Source organism: Bombus vancouverensis, chromosome 8 (genome assembly GCF_051014615.1).
Source record: "Bombus vancouverensis nearcticus chromosome 8, iyBomVanc1_principal, whole genome shotgun sequence".
Taxonomy (NCBI): Eukaryota; Metazoa; Arthropoda; class Insecta; order Hymenoptera; family Apidae; genus Bombus; species Bombus vancouverensis.
Window position 1 is genome coordinate 493004 of NC_134918.1, and position 16805 is coordinate 509808.

Sequence of the window (16805 nt, forward strand, 5' to 3'; positions counted from 1 at the left end):
ACGACTCAGCTTTTTTCTTTTCTTTTTTTTATTTTTTTCTTATATTCTTTATAACTCAGTAAAAAAACAGAGAACGAACGAAGTATGTAAAAACTTTAGTTGAACAATTGCGAAGAGATTTTCGTCAGACTAGTGATCGAGCTTCTACCTCTATCTCTAGTTTCGATGAAATTCGATTGCGAATGGAAAGCTACATGTTATTCTAACAGGAGTTGAAAAGGATTGTAAAGTTTACCCTCAACGAAATAATCCTAGCGAAAGACATCAAACAATAAATTATTGTGATACTTGCACCGACAAGCCGAGGATCTTGGCGATTGTTTTATAAAATACTTCTTTCAGATGTAAGGGTACATAAAATATTAAAATATAATAGTGTTATACGTTAATTTATATATGAAATCATTTCAAGTTAGCTGTAAGAAATTCACCAAGTATACGAAAAATAGTCTCAAGTTGCCGAAACGAAAAAGTCCTAAACTGCAAAGGATTATTACAGTCCTCGTGCAATTTCAAAATGTTTCGTGTAACACACGTAATATATTTATTTACGGTTTCTATAAGTGTTTGAATACTGTTGTGAGTATAGTAATAACTACATAGATATAGTATATTTTGCATAAAAAACAAACATCCAAAGTATTATGACGATAACAAACGTTAAGTACATAATTGTTGTTCATATATTTCATCTAAAATTCAATAAGAATAAGCGATTCTTTTCAGCAGTATATATAATCTCATACGAGAAACTCATGCAATAGAACTTGTTCACTCACATTGATTTTAATATTACTTTTCAAAGTTCAATATATAGTCATAGATTACAAAAATGTATTACAAATAAAATTTATGTAATTGATATATATTGAAACGTCGGGGAAAAACATCTGTCATATAAATAAAATTCCTTTTCCTTCTTTTAATATCGATTGTACAAGTTAAACATAAGTTTAGAAAGTCAATATCGCTCAAACATGTAATCTTTATAACGAAACATTATTATTACAGACTTTTAACAGAACCTAGCAAACTGAACACTTGACCTTACATAGAGTATTAGATCTTGTATTAAGTTATTAAATTTGTTATGGATTTAAAAATGTTACAGTTATAAATATGTTTCATAATAAAAAAATTCATGCATACTGATTCAAAAATTATTATAAATGCGAGTCGATAATTATTACATCAATAAGTAATTATAATACAGTCACGACGTACACAGTATGTGTTTTATATGTATTTCAGGAAGTAAATATTTATTTAGAATTACTACATGAGTTTAATTAAATTATTTTTAAATCGTATTTATAATAACCACAAAAATTATTCATTTATTAGAAGTTTGAAAATCAGTACTTACAAAGGATCTATTTACTATATAATATATATTTATAATTTTAACATATTAAAGCTCTGGCAAACTTAATATCTTAATCACTGATGCAGTAATTCGAATATGTTTCTTAAAATATAAACATTAATGTAAATTATTGTAAATTATGTAAACATTAATGTAAATTATTACCAACTCGCATTTATGATAATCATAAATGAATAATATGCTAATATTAAAACTAATCATTCCGATTCCTTAGTGGCGTCAATGGTTTATGTGGGGAAGGAATAGGTGTCGCAAAAGTGTTCTGTGAAATTCCTAACATGTTCTCTTTTCCTTTACTATGCGCACGTTTCTCTTCTGCTCTCAATTTTTCTATCATCTTGTGCTGCTGTTCTATTGTCCTCGTCTTCGCATATAAATCCTAAAAGCAATTTACATTTTATCACATTTATTTTACAATCAATCAATATATACTACATAAGTATTTAGGTACTTATGTATATAAGTTAATACTTGCAACTAAGAGAAGCAAGAAAAAATAATTAGACCAATGCAAATGAAATTGAATAATACCATTTACGCAATAGAAATAATTTATTTATATACATTTAATATTCTCAGTCAATATATACATATTCTCTCCTATTGTTTAAACAAATAAGTTGGGCACACTACTGAGTGAATACCTAAACAACAAAGTGGTGCTAGCCTAAATTCACACAAAATTATGGTATATCATTAAAAGTAAAATAAAAGAAACCAAATAGTTTGTCAAATTCAGTACATTATAACAATGAATCAACATTCATTAATAATAATGCACACAAAAATAAACAGTGAGACGAATTAACATACTATAAATATAAACAGAAAATTTAATATTTTCATTCAATAATTTAACAATCAATATATGTTTCAATGTTAAATGTTTGTAATATTAAAAGATATTACTACTATTATGATAAGGATATCAATTCAACATGCAATATAAAATGATCACGATGCCAAGACAGATAATTAAACGCACCTGTTCGAGTTGATTGATTTTATCTTTCAATTGAGATACATGTTTAATTCTTTGCCTGTGATTATGATGACCAACAACTTCAGCGTATTTTTCATGGATTTCTTGATAATCTTTTAGAAGTTGCTCGTTATATTTAGAAAGCTTTTTCACTTCACTAAACAGACAAAAATAAATTTATTATTTTATAACTTTCTTAGATTATTCTTGTTTTTAGAGGAGAAAACAACGTACTCTTCAGCTGCTTCTCGGCGAGATTTTTCTTCTTCAAGCTTTTCTATAATCGTTTTTTCTAAACTTCTCCATTTGTTCTGTTCTTCTTCGAGTAATTCATTATGTTTCTACACAGATACAATATTTTTTAATAAATTACATATATGTTACAAAATACAACAATTACTGTATTCTTTTAAATTCTTTTCTTTATCTTTTCAGATATAAAACATAAAAAAAAATAATCGATTACCGATATCTGGCTATCCTTTTCTTCAAGACATTTAATTTTATCAGAAAGTTCTCCTATTTTCAGACTTGCCTGTAAAAATAGTAAAAATAATTAAATTCGTATATTTTATTACGTAAAAAGGAAGCATTAATATAACAATTTCGAGAGCATACTTCATTTAAGGTAACTTTTTGAATTTCTGATTGATGCTCTAACAATTTATTTAAGTCTTCTATTGCTGTTTCACGTTCTTTCAACTGTTCGTTAAATTTGTTGTTTAGCATATCCGCTCGAGAAATTTCGAGTTCTTGAGCATCGTTTCTTTCTTCCAATTTAAGCAGCATACTTTGTGCTTCAGCAAGATGGTTAGCCATTTCTTGAAGCTGATTTTTCATCTAAAATTCGAAATGAGATGATAAAGTGATTTACTTTCCTCTTTAAGCAATTAATCACATTACATCAAAATAATTATTATAATTCTCAAATTTTTCACTTATTAAAATTTTTAATACTTTTAAAACAAAAATAGAAAATAAAGAGCACCTCAATATTTTGTGCGGTCTTCACATCATTCTCAGCTTGTAATTTCGCAACTTGTCTGGTTGCTATTTTCTTTAAGTCATCGATTTTAGCTTCGAATACAGATTTTAATGATTCCAATTCGCTTAAACTTTCAGCTTCGAGTTGATCGACCAATCCCTTTTTGGCGTCTAATTGATCCATCAAAACATGCACCTGTTCATGTACTATTTGAGAGTTGTTGCGCATAATACTCAGTAAATCACGATGTTCGTTTATGCAATCTTCACCACGTTTTAATTCATGCTGTAATCTTTCCACTTCAGCATTACTTTGAGCCAAACGTTTAGTTAAAGCAGCAACTGATGCTTGATTTTCAGCCATTATAACTTCGAATCTAAATAAAATTTCGTACATGTATACATGTATACATATGTGTATATATATATATGTCGGAGCGCACATTAGAATTAGGGTTAGGGGCGTGAAACGAATCTTCGTTTGGGTTACACGTTGTCGTTATGCAATAGAGAAGACATTGACTAGTGCAAATACGATTATTATAGAGCCGGACAAGTAACCGTGGTAGTTAGGCACTTGAGAAACTAATGACAATGATCCTAGGTTCAATAACGAATCCGCGGTCGGCGGGATGATAGATGAACGTACTCACAAAATCTAAGTCGGATGCGTGATATTCACTGGTCGTAAAGGGTTACTCCTTTCATCAGTGAGATCGCGAACGAGAATGCCTTTCCCGTCCCGATGATGCCACAGAGGAAAACTATAATGGGGTGTGTCTAAGGATACGAGATCATCGGATTCGTCGAGAAAAGCTTTCGTTCAGAAAGTAAGGGAAATTGACGTTGCTGCTAATTGGTCAATCTCCATATCGGTGGTTAGAAAAAGATGCTAGCCGCCTTCGAGGGAAAGTTGCTAGTGGGAGACGCCGCTCGTTGAAAAATATGTCTCCCCTATCTTCCCGTAGTTGGGACAAAGACTGTTTGTCTGTTTGAAGGACTTAGTTAACTAAACCTTAAGATTTATAACGGGCCCTCGGGCTAGCCGAACATGTACTGCGGAGACGCATCGACATCTGGCAATCATCTTACTCGAAGAATAGGGTCTGCGTGTGGCGAGCCACGGGACAGAAACCGTTGGAATGTTTACTGTCGCGTGTCGCCACGAATATTTCCTTTAAGGAGAGCTATAGAATTACTCCATACCTTTGCTAGGCAAAGCGTTCATCCCGTGACCGCGGCTACGTTCGGCGACTGACTGTCGCCTCGAGCCCAAGCTCATTATCACAACTCTCGAACAATTACAATCGGATTGAATAACTACAATTGTTCAATTACAGACTCTGGTGTTCTTTCATCTCCGACACGGCCATCCTGACTATCACACGTCCTCGTGTGTAACTAAAATATCGTGCTTTCTTACATTAGATTGGATGCAACTGACATTATTTACGATTTAACTAAATGTCCAAGTAAGTCAAGGGTCCAGTGCAATAACAAAATTTCGTTCGGAGGCTTGACAACGCAAAACTAAAAGAGAACAAGAATTTGTAGCGTTATAATTTGTATTCAAAGTGCTAGTTGCGTTCTGTGAGTCGCCAGACCGTAATGACACGACAGATCATGTTCGATTTCGTACACTGATGAATCTCAGTTGGTTGGATCATATTGCTACGTTGGGTGTATCACTGTGGGTATATTGCAGATGTATGAAACATCACAGTGGATATATTGCAGACACGCAAAACGTCACTGTGGGTATATTACAGATGTATGAGACATCACAGTGGATATATTGCAGATACGCAAAACGTCACTGTGGGTATATTACAGATACATGAAACATCACAGTGGATATATTGCAGATACGCAAACGTCACTGTGGGTATATTACAGATGTATAAGACATCACAGTGGATATATTGCAGATACGCAAAACGTCACTGTGGGTATATTACAGATGTATGAGACATCACAGTGGATATATTGCAGATACGCAAAACGTCACTGTGGGTATATCACAGATGTATGAGACATCACAGTGGATATATTGCAGATACGCAAAACGTCACTGTGGGTATATTACAGATGTATGAGACATCACAGTGGATATATTGCAGATACGCAAAACGTCACTGTGGGTATATTACAGATGTATGAGACATCACAGTGGATATATTGCAGATACGCAAAACGTCACTGTGGGTATACACTACGACCACAACGTGGTGTTAATGATCCTCTGAGGTCAGTGCACTTGCATCGTTATTATCACCATCGTTATCATCACCGCAGACGTCCATCTCAGCAGGGGCGCAACTTTCTAGCATCTTTCTCAGTCTGTCATGTCTGTCCTTATATGATTGTTTGCCGTCTAAGGTTTTTAAAGTATATCTATCTCCTTCCAAAATCTTTGCTATCTCGAATGGACCTCTGAATTTCGGATCTAACTTCGTCTGGTTTCTTTCCTCGTTTTTGCATAATACAAAATCACCAAGGTTAAACCTAACTACCTTAGCTTTAGTTTTGTCAACTCCACCTTTATCGTACCTAGCACCAATTTCTATATCCTCTATTGCCCGCTGTCTTACATTAGAGATATCTACTTCTTTTTCTTCGATATTATCGGGTATCAACGAGTCGTAAGGTCTTTGCTGTTCCACCAATTAATAGTTCCAATGGACTCGATTTAGTCACGCGGTTGGTGGTGCAATTTAAAGCCAGCCGTATTTTGCCAACCGCGTCTAGCCACGATCGCCCGGTCGTTTCTATGATCGTGAACATAATTTTCAACGTACCCGTAATACGCTCTACCTGACCGTTGGCCCTACTCGCACCGATTGAGATTAAGAGGAGTTTTAGTGTTCACCTTGCCAGAAATCTTGGAATTCTTTACCCGTTAGGACACCTCTCTTGATCCGCTATTGTCCGGCAAGGACTGCCGAATAAAAATATAGTACGTAAGTGCTTTAACGGTACTAGGGAAATCTACTTTACGAGTATGATGCAGATATGCGAATTTAGTGAAGACGTAGACCAAAACAATGACATATTCTTTCGAACCACTTTTACCGCTTAGTTTACCCGTTATGTCCACGTGAACTGTAAGCCAAGGTATGCTGGTCTTAGGTATAGGATGTAATTCAGCTCGTATTTTACCTGAACTGGCCTTCGAAACTTGACAAGCGTGACAGTTCTCTACGAATTCGCGAACATACTCCGCCATTCCTTCGAACCAGTAACACTCGCACAGTTTCTCAAGCGTTTTATCCCAACCTAAGTGCATAATTGACTGTTGCACATGGTTAATAACGGACCACCTAAGCCCTCTTGGAACGATGGGCAAGCAGAGAGTTCTACCTTTTCTCTGTATTTTATGATGGAGGGTGCCGGACCGTAACTCATACGTATTCGCGACGTCTCCTGAGGATTTCCGTAGTAAACGCTTTGATGGTTTACAAAATTGTAGCAAGGAAGAACATAAATATTAGAATATTTAGACAAGTATGAGCTGCACAATTATTAGGGTTGTCCGAAAGTATAAGAATCCCCATTTTCGACAGGGTCAGCATAGTATCGTCGTCCCGAAGATGACTTCCGGAAGAAACATTAAACGCGCACGCACTTATGTTATGCAAATAAAGGACATCAAACGGATCGAACAAAGGCACAAAAGAATTCGAAGAAAACAACAACTTATTATCCAAATTGTTCATCGAGGGTAATCAATGCTGTATACTTCCTAGAATTAGGATGAATAGGGATTTGGAGAAACCCACCGGCCATGTCGAGAATAATAAAATATCTCGCTTTTGCAATCTCGCGACTTGATCCGCAGTAAGGGGTAAAGGATACCGATCCGCGACCGTATATTTATTTAGTTCTCGAAAATCTACCTATCATCTATCTGAACCATTGTTCGTCTTCACGAGTAACACAGGGCTCGCGGACGGTGAATTACTAGGCTTTATGATTTTTGGCTGTAATTAAGTCGCTTGTTCTATCACGTACTATTCTGCGCTCGCGAAGTCTATTAGGACTCCTTGTACAGCGATGTTAGGATAAATTAATTGTACTTCTACCTGGCCTGTATTTTTTTTTGTACGAGTACGTAGGGAACCCGTAACGGATGAATCTCTGAATTTTCGAAAAGAAAGATTAATCGATTTTTATCACTACCACGTACCTCATTGTCAACTTCATTAACATCGATCTCGTTTTCAGCGGTTTTATTACAGGCATTAATTATTTTTGTTTTACACATGTAATATTACGTCAAAATCTTGGCTTAAAATTTAACGAGCAATCGCGATATCGTATTGTTAAATAACTATCAGCGAGAACATGAAAAGTTTATCTCTAACCACCGACACCTGCAATGGACAAGATTTGAGCGATACGTTTAGTACCAATATTTCTTATTCCTCGCATTACTACTATATCAATCGTTCTTTTGCCAGAGATTCTCAAGACTACGGATTCTTTAATTAGCAAACACTCGGCTCCGAAATCGGGGTAAAATGGAAACGACTCACCCGGATGGCTTGATCTACCAGTTAACGCCTCCACTACGTAGAAGTCGATTCGACACTCGGTATTGAAATTATATTCAGGGCACTGCTTTGTAAAGGATCTTCCTCCATAATCAGATTGGTAGCTGCGCACCATGCAGCGGAGTCGAAAAATTGTTAGGTTCCACAATCGATTTTTGCACTAGCGACGGAATTAACTCGCGCACGATGGTCGTAAGCTCTTGCACTGTTATAATCGGCACTGATCCCACTTCTGATGTCGGAGCGCACATTAGAATTAGGGTTAGGGGCGTGAAACGAATCTTCGTTTGGGTTACACGTTGTCGTTATGCAATAGAGAAGACATTGACTAGTGCAAATACGATTATTATAGAGCCGGACAAGTAACCGTGGTAGTTAGGCACTTGAGAAACTAATGACAATGATCCTAGGTTCAATAACGAATCCGCGGTCGGCGGGATGATAGATGAACGTACTCACAAAATCTAAGTCGGATGCGTGATATTCACTGGTCGTAAAGGGTTACTCCTTTCATCAGTGAGATCGCGAACGAGAATGCCTTTCCCGTCCCGATGATGCCACAGAGGAAAACTATAATGGGGTGTGTCTAAGGATACGAGATCATCGGATTCGTCGAGAAAAGCTTTCGTTCAGAAAGTAAGGGAAATTGACGTTGCTGCTAATTGGTCAATCTCCATATCGGTGGTTAGAAAAAGATGCTAGCCGCCTTCGAGGGAAAGTTGCTAGTGGGAGACGCCGCTCGTTGAAAAATATGTCTCCCCTATCTTCCCGTAGTTGGGACAAAGACTGTTTGTCTGTTTGAAGGACTTAGTTAACTAAACCTTAAGATTTATAACGGGCCCTCGGGCTAGCCGAACATGTACTGCGGAGACGCATCGACATCTGGCAATCATCTTACTCGAAGAATAGGGTCTGCGTGTGGCGAGCCACGGGACAGAAACCGTTGGAATGTTTACTGTCGCGTGTCGCCGCGAATATTTCCTTTAAGGAGAGCTATAGAATTACTCCATACCTTTGCTAGGCAAAGCGTTCATCCCGTGACCGCGGCTACGTTCGGCGACTGACTGTCGCCTCGAGCCCAAGCTCATTATCACAACTCTCGAACAATTACAATCGGATTGAATAACTACAATTGTTCAATTACAGACTCTGGTGTTCTTTCATCTCCGACATATATATATAAGTACCTATTTATAAAAATACATATAGTTCTTTCTGTGAAAAATGATATACCTCTTTCGTCTAGCTACCATTTCCGCTGCCTCTGCTCGGATTTGATCTTTTAGAGCTCTTAATTCATCTTTCTTTTCTGCTAGTTCAGTTTCTGCTCGATCTAATTCTATTTGTAAGCTTTGGCCAAAACTTTCCTAAATTCGTTTAATCAATTATTACAAACTGGTACTTTGAAATATTATCTTTATTTTTGATTACGTTTTACAACCCACCTGAGTTTCTGCAGAGTTCTTTAATTCTTCCAGAGTCGCGGAAAGTCTATTAATTTCAGCATCTTTAATCGCCAGTTTTTCGTCTAATGCCGTTCGTTCCATTTCTACTCGCGCTAAACACGCTTTATACCTTTCCGCGGTAAGTCGCATTTCTTCCTCTACAGTAATCTTTGCCTCTCTGATCATAGCATTTATCTAGATTAATAAATTCATTTTAAAAACTATATGCATACGTTCTTACAAAAGAGCATAAAATATTCGGCAAACATCACAGAAACTGGAAGAGAAAATATTAAAAGAGGTTTCGAAAAAGAAATAGTGTCCACAATAAAAATTCTTTCAGTATAACTCTTTCTCTTCTCGGTATAGTAAAAAAGAATTTTTATTGGACGATTTTTTATTGGGTGTTAGAAGAAAGAATTCAGTCAGTGATGTTTTTTATTTTACGCACGTGTGACCCGCTTACTTTCGCGTCACTATCAGCAATCACTCTTTTTACTCTTTCCTCACATTCGGTACGGCAAGCTGCCAATGTTTCTCTCGTAACAGCTTCTGCATTTGTTACTAATTTATCTGCATGTTGTTTAATTCGTTTCGTTTCTTCTTCGATCATTTTGCCCGCAGCTTCTTTTACTTCTGATACTTCTTTGTCTCTTGCTACCGTTAGCTACGGAAAAAATTAGTATATGTTATTTCACAAAAAGATTATTATATAACAAACAATGTATGTAAATCTTGTCTATGTTTCGAATTAAAATATACAAAAAAAAAAAAAGATAAAACAACATATGAATATACATTTTCTATTTCTTTTATATAATTCAATCTTGCATCCTCCAATTGCTTTTTCAGTTTATATTTTTCTTCATCATGAAGTTTTATTATATCACCTAATTCTTCCTGATGTTTTTTCAAAATAAGAGTGTGTTTTCTATGTGAATCTTCTAATTCTTGATGCGCCTCACGTAAACGATTATTAACCTGAATTAAAATAAAAAGTAGGAAGTTAAGAAAATGTTTTTATTATTATTCAAACAGGTAAAAATTTTAATATTTACATCTTTGGAAAGATTTTGAACGTTTTCCAGTTCTTTTCTCAAAAAATTATTTTCTTCGTCAATATCTTTTACTTTAGCTTCAATTTCTATCCTACGCGACATTTCAAATTCGTTTTCATTGATAAGGATCATTTTTTCTTTTCCAAAATCGAGTTTCAATTTATTAGTTTCTTCTTCATATTTATATCTAAGATCACCCACTTTTTTCGAAAAATTTTCAACAACTTTTTCATATTCACCCTTTAGTTCATCTAATTCACATTGAAGGGCAGATAGTTGTCCTTGTAGTTCAAGAACTACATTTTGTCGCTTTTGCAACTTTAGCTCCAACTTATCACGTTCCTCCATTAAATTAATAACACATGAATTAAGTTTGGCCTTTTCTTGTTCCAGCAAGCCAACTTCATATTTGTGACTTACTGTTATCTCTTCTAATTTTATTGTTAGTTCTTCAATTTGTATTTCAAGAGATTGAACCTATGAAGAACAAATTTTAAAAATTGTGATAGAGTTACAATGTTTCCAAATCATTTTAATTCTTCAAAATAAACAAGTATTTACTCTTTTCACGTTTGTGTGTTTTTTATCTGCCAATTCATATTCTAACGCTGCTATTCTTTTCGAGAAATCCGCGATACGATTTCTAAGATCACCTTCCATAGCTTTTCTTGCTTCAATTTCGCGTTCTTTCTCCTCTGAAACTTCCAAAAGCTGAGAACGAAGGCGCTTCACTTCGGTTTGATGCTTTTCATCGTAACCATTTAAAATTTCTTGTTGCAATTTAGCCTGGATGCAGGAGTCGTTAATAAAATATTTGTTAGAAATAAAATTATACTTCTTGGTAAAAAGTATTTTACAACCATTATTTCTATGTCCTTTCGGTGTTGCTCCTCTACTTCTGTTTGTTTTTTATGTAACTCGTTGAGTTGCAATTCTAATTTCTGTACTTCCTCCTTCATGTCCTCGATGTGCTTCTCAAGCTCTTGTATCGTCCTGTCTTTGTTGGAACATTCTACTTGAAGATCAGCAAGTTGATGCTCGGAATCGTACTTCAATTTTTGGTCGTTAGCAGTAATAAGCCCACGTGACTTCACTTTTGAACTTGATCTTGTTTGGTCTCGATTGTGTTTTCGTGGTGGTTGTGGCTAAAAATACATATTGTTACTGATATTAAAATATTTTCTAAAAAAAAACATATATATTTTTTCATAACTCATTAACTCTCTGTAAGTTGCGGTATATCCAAGAGATACAGTAATTTGTGCCATAGTGCCAAGTTTTACATGAAAAGTGTATGAATATATGGAAAACATGTAAATTTATTAAAACATACATTCCAACTACATATGCATTTGTTGTAAAAAAAATTTAAAATATGAACAATTAAATAATACTTCTGTACATATCTCTCAGATCAACTGCATCCCTTGCAAGATCAATAAGAAAATTTTTTACATCCAATTAATTTCTATTTCGCACCGTTCTAAAAGTAATTGCCACATTGCTTGCATTTTTAGTGCATACTGATACATTGCACTCTGCACTGGCAACGCTTTTGTTGTCATGAAATCTCTCTGACTTTTCAATAACAAAACCTTTTACTTTACTATCTAATTTTGGATCATACGCCCCTGGTGGAGGTACATCATCTGTAACAATTATTTCTTTTAAAATATAAATTAAGAAAAGAAGATATATATATATATATATATATATATATATATATATATATATATAGTGACTGCAATAAGTATTTGTACATCATTATATTTATTATAGCATATATATACTAATAATATATACTAATATAATAATTATTACACACTAATTAATTACATTCGAGTATATTAAATATTTCATTTACTAATACTTACATATGATTACAAAAAATTGATACTGTGGAAATGAAATAGAGAACTTACAAAAAAAACGTTTCATTGGAAAATAAGTATATGTACAAATACTAATTGTAGTCACTGTATAAAATATATTTTTTGAAAGCTTTGTATAAATAATTTCATAAAAAAACATTTAATGAAATGGGATTCTATAGGTATATTCTTGTTTGTGCTTTCCTGTTATTGTTCATGTATTCATAATGTATCGTAACAGTATCTGTAACTAATGTATTGTAATGAATCGTAAGTAGTCATAAAAAATCAACATGGAAGACAAGAAGATTTTCGTTCTGAGCATGCATGACACTCATCTCTGTTTGTCTCGTAAGAACGCGTACTACTTTGTTATTGACCTTCCATGTTAATTTTTCATGACTAGACACGACTCAATTTTCGAACAGTTTTCTCTAGCAAGTGTCGAGACCTTTCTATATGATTGTGGTCATGACAAAAAATTTGTTTACATCCTATATGGGCATAAAGATTATGAGAGTATTTGAATATTTACCATGGAAAACTTTCATGTATGTACATATATGTATTATGTGCGTTATATAAAACATTTTAAAATTTCACTAATCCTATAATGGAACACAATTGTCATGATTACACTGAAATAAAATTTTAAACTTATCTAAAAATGTACAGTAATATGCTATTTATATGAATCTGTTAGTGAATACACAAGTTTATATGGGCAAGTTATTCATATAATAGAAATCTACTTAATTCTCTCCACTTTATATAATTTATCACTCAGTTAATCAGAATTCACACTTGTATAAATGGATCCAAATATTTGCTTATAAATACATGATAAGTTTTAAAACTTATGATTTTAGAAATTAATTTTTAAGGTCAGTAATTGTATAATTTGACTTAATTCTTTACTTATTTTTTAATATACAGAATATCAGACCACGAATTCAGATAACTGTAATTTAATGTAATCCTTAACATAAAATTAATTTAATGTTTTATATGTAGAGGATAAATAACATATACTGCAAAATTCAATCAAAATATACATTTGGAAATAATAAACAAAAATGTAAATAATAAAAGCATTGAGAAAAATCATTTGGCTAAATATAGATAAACAAATACATGTTAGGCATTATATAATCAGAGTAACATTTAGCAACTATTAAGATAATAGAATCACGATTGAAGTTCAGTTAATCAGGCACTAAATAAAATTTTGTTCATATAAGTAGAATTCATATAAACTTACTATGTACAAACATGTATTTAGTACCTATTACAAACATATATTTATATATACAGCATGAAGAGTCACTTTAAACATATAAGACACTTATTAATATAATCCTTAATTGACTGCTTACATACTCTTTTGTGATTCCTACAATATATATATGCACTGAATATCTTGTAACTTGTACATATGTTTTCAGATTTATTTCAAACATTACCAATACAACAATGACAGTCAAATATCATTGAAGTGCTAATAAAAATTCATGTTTCATGTTTCATGTGTCATGTAAAGTTTTTATAAGTACTCAAATATTTGGATAAGCTACTATAAGTGAAATGATAAATATCAATAAGTTTGAATAATAATTGTAATATAATATAATTATTGCGAAATAATTGTATACAAATGAAATTCATTTGATTAATTTCCAAACATTTTTAGTTGATTTTATTATATATTATGAGAAGTGGAAGGGGTAGTAACACAACTAACGTTGGTAAAAAGAAATCCCGTTTCGGTAGGTGTTAGTTTACATAGAGTAAGCGCAAATGAAAGACAGCTGTTTCTAAATGCAAGAAACATGCTCTATGGGATCATCAAATTACCAGGTGTACTCTCTAACGTCCAAACCACCCCTTCTTTCATAGTTGCGTAACGAAATCGATCTTATATCATACGCCTTTTATCCCCCTCTCTCTTATTCTTGCATGTAACACTTAATTTTAAGAATTAAATGGCTTCCGACGTCTCATCTTCTTATTTCATTATCTTATATTCTTTTTTATTTAGATAATTTAGTGATATTTATTTTTAATTATTATAAAATTATTATTATTATACATATACATACTGCATCAGTAATGCATACACACACACACACGCACGCAAGCACGCACGCACACACCTTGTATAAACATACATAATATACAGTAGCAGAGAAAAGTTTGAAACCACTACCTTTCTGATAAATTATCGCGCTATGTTGTACATAATAAATAACCAATAGTCTGCAATTATTCGTTATTGAACTTCGCTTTATTATAGCGTACTAAATTTCGATACATCAGAAAATAATACTTTTTTAAATATACTGTTCATACTTGTACTGTTCAGTGTTCGCGTGCTTCAGTAAAAGCAATTCCCAGTTTCCGATTCTTACAATTGGACATTGGATTCTTCCGAAACGTACGTCCTTTAATGACAAAATCATGAAGACGCCTTCAAAGAGCTCTTTCACAAATGTTCAGAACATTAGTAGCATAAATTTCATTTTAAAAATCAGTAACAGTTCGAAAATTATTCTTTTCAGATAACCGGTGGATGCAATGGCCCATCTTTACTGTAATTTTTTGGTTCATTCTAATAGCACCCATTTTTTTTTCTAAAATTTTTAGGTATCATAACTGCTTGCACGCTATCTCAGATCCTGCAATAATATGTGCTATATTTTGGCAAATGGCTATTTTCTCTTGCGTAGTGATGTAACAAATTTTCTATCTTCTAGGCGTAGATTGTTGTTATAAATTTAATATGTCATGTTAAATAGACTTTTATTGTTGGATAAATTCGTAGCACTACTGTATTTGAATGTTCGTCTTAATGTTTGAACGTTCGCAGCAAATACAGCATCGAATTGTTTCATACTTATCCTTTCAAATACTTCAAATGTTTTAAAAGTATCGTGACTGTTCGTAGATAAATTTTGAGTGTACATGTAATTGTAAGGACAACTTCGAACTGTAGGTCATTTAGAATCTATAATATAATGCAATAAACTATCAGAAAGGTAGTCTTAAACTTTTGTCCGGTACTGTATATATATACATATATTTATTTATTTTTCGGCTCCACAGCCTAGAAAAAGGATATATCATTAATAATTCTATAATAATTAAACGATCGATCGTTCATTATTTTTGTTATGAGATTTTTCTGCTACAATATGTTGTTATATTTACAATAACATATATTTATAACTTAAGTTACGTAAAAGATAGAAATAAATAATGAATTTAATTTTACCATTGACTTCGTTCGAGAAAATCAATGTGTTAACTAATAAAATTCTGCTAATCCAGTGAATAAAAATTAATTTTTGAAAATGATATATAAAACACTGTTATAATATACATATATTACTATACAATACATAATATACAAAAATATTGCCAAGCTTCTATTTTTATTACTGTAAAATAAGAAATAATTTATCATTTACATAAATTCACATATAAATGCATAATACAAGTAATATTTAATACTTTGATAACTATTTCTCAGGTAAAAGACTCATAATTTAGAAACAAAATTGTTTTCCAATACTGAAACATAATAGAATTTCTTATATTATCATTCATATATTATCATCGTAATGTCATTATATTTATACTATAAAAATTATATTATATTTGTTAAATACGTACACTACATACATTATACTGTACTTTCTGATAAGTAAACTTATCTTGTTAATTATAATTAACTGTACTAGTTAACAATAAAGGATATATGACAACTAGAATATATATATGTATGTACTTCTACATATAAATAAATAATATTTCATATTGATGTTAATATTTTCTAACATATCTTCAATTTACTTCCCGCCAAATACATATTGTGTAAATATAAAAATTACACAACATCTGGTAATTTCGAAAAAGTAGAGAGGTAATGAAAACAACAAATTTATAAAATAATAACATTACTATCATTTTACATATATAAGAGTGCATACATTATAATGCGTACCAAGGAAAATAGAGTTATAAAGATATATGTTTACTTACTTTCGAATTCATTAAATCTTTGAATTCTGGCTTTTGAAAATGACATTGTGAAATGTTTTTAACGTATTTAGACAACAAAACACAACAAGAAACTAACAACTTTGAAAATAATGTTAATACTTATCACTGATTTTAGTACGGAGAAAAACACTGTTCACGGTGTTCGTTACACCAGTTCCGCCTTTGAACTGTAATCTTTGAATGAGAGGGAAAAGCACTGGTCACGACATTAACTTCCTAGTCGGATTCAAACATTTCTTCACTCCACCGGTCCTTCTGATTTGAAATAACGGTTACACAAGTTGACAATAGTAAAATGACGAATCAACGGGCATGTGTTATGTAACTGACCAATCAGATAATAGATACATTTCTGCTATGAACCAATCCCGTACTAAAAACTTAGATCATTAGAAGATAAATTTAATGACAATTTACTGACGACATTTAAATGAAAATTTATTTTATATATATAAGTTGAATA

At 32.6% G+C, this 16805-nt stretch overlaps 1 protein-coding gene across 5 annotated transcripts; it reads right to left on the reverse strand.

The window, feature by feature from the left end:
* Positions 1-907: 907 nt before the first annotated feature.
* Positions 908-16595, reverse strand: LOC117164733 (uncharacterized). 5 transcript variants are annotated; one of them, XM_033348006.2, is made up of 15 exons: positions 16322-16595; positions 11889-12058; positions 11270-11554; positions 10971-11195; positions 10410-10886; positions 10150-10332; positions 9803-10018; positions 9352-9546; positions 9140-9273; positions 3358-3730; positions 2988-3209; positions 2836-2904; positions 2604-2710; positions 2373-2526; positions 908-1766 (listed from the first exon to the last, which is right to left on the reverse strand). In XM_033348006.2, the coding sequence occupies exons 1-15, from the start codon at positions 16365-16367 to the stop codon at positions 1581-1583; spliced, it is 3042 nt and encodes a 1013-aa protein (XP_033203897.1). In that variant the 5' UTR covers positions 16368-16595; the 3' UTR covers positions 908-1580. The 5 variants fall into 5 exon arrangements, with proteins under 5 accessions (XP_033203897.1, XP_033203900.1, XP_033203898.1 ...); XM_033348009.2 differs by having other exon boundaries at positions 9818-10018; positions 16322-16594; XM_033348007.2 differs by lacking the exon at positions 16322-16595 and adding an exon at positions 14135-14244.
* Positions 16596-16805: the final 210 nt, after the last annotated feature.

Excerpts from the sequence above, each read along its gene's own strand:
- LOC117164733 (XM_033348006.2), bottom strand. The coding sequence starts at position 16,367 with ATGTCATTTTCAAAAGCCAGAATTCAAAGATTTAATGAATTCGAAA. Across the intron at positions 10,019-10,149 it reads ATATAAAAGAAATAGAAAAT|CTAACGGTAGCAAGAGACAA; the intron begins GTATATTCATAT and ends TTTTTTCCGTAG. Across the intron at positions 1,767-2,372 it reads AAATCAATCAACTCGAACAG|GATTTATATGCGAAGACGAG; the intron begins GTGCGTTTAATT and ends AATTGCTTTTAG.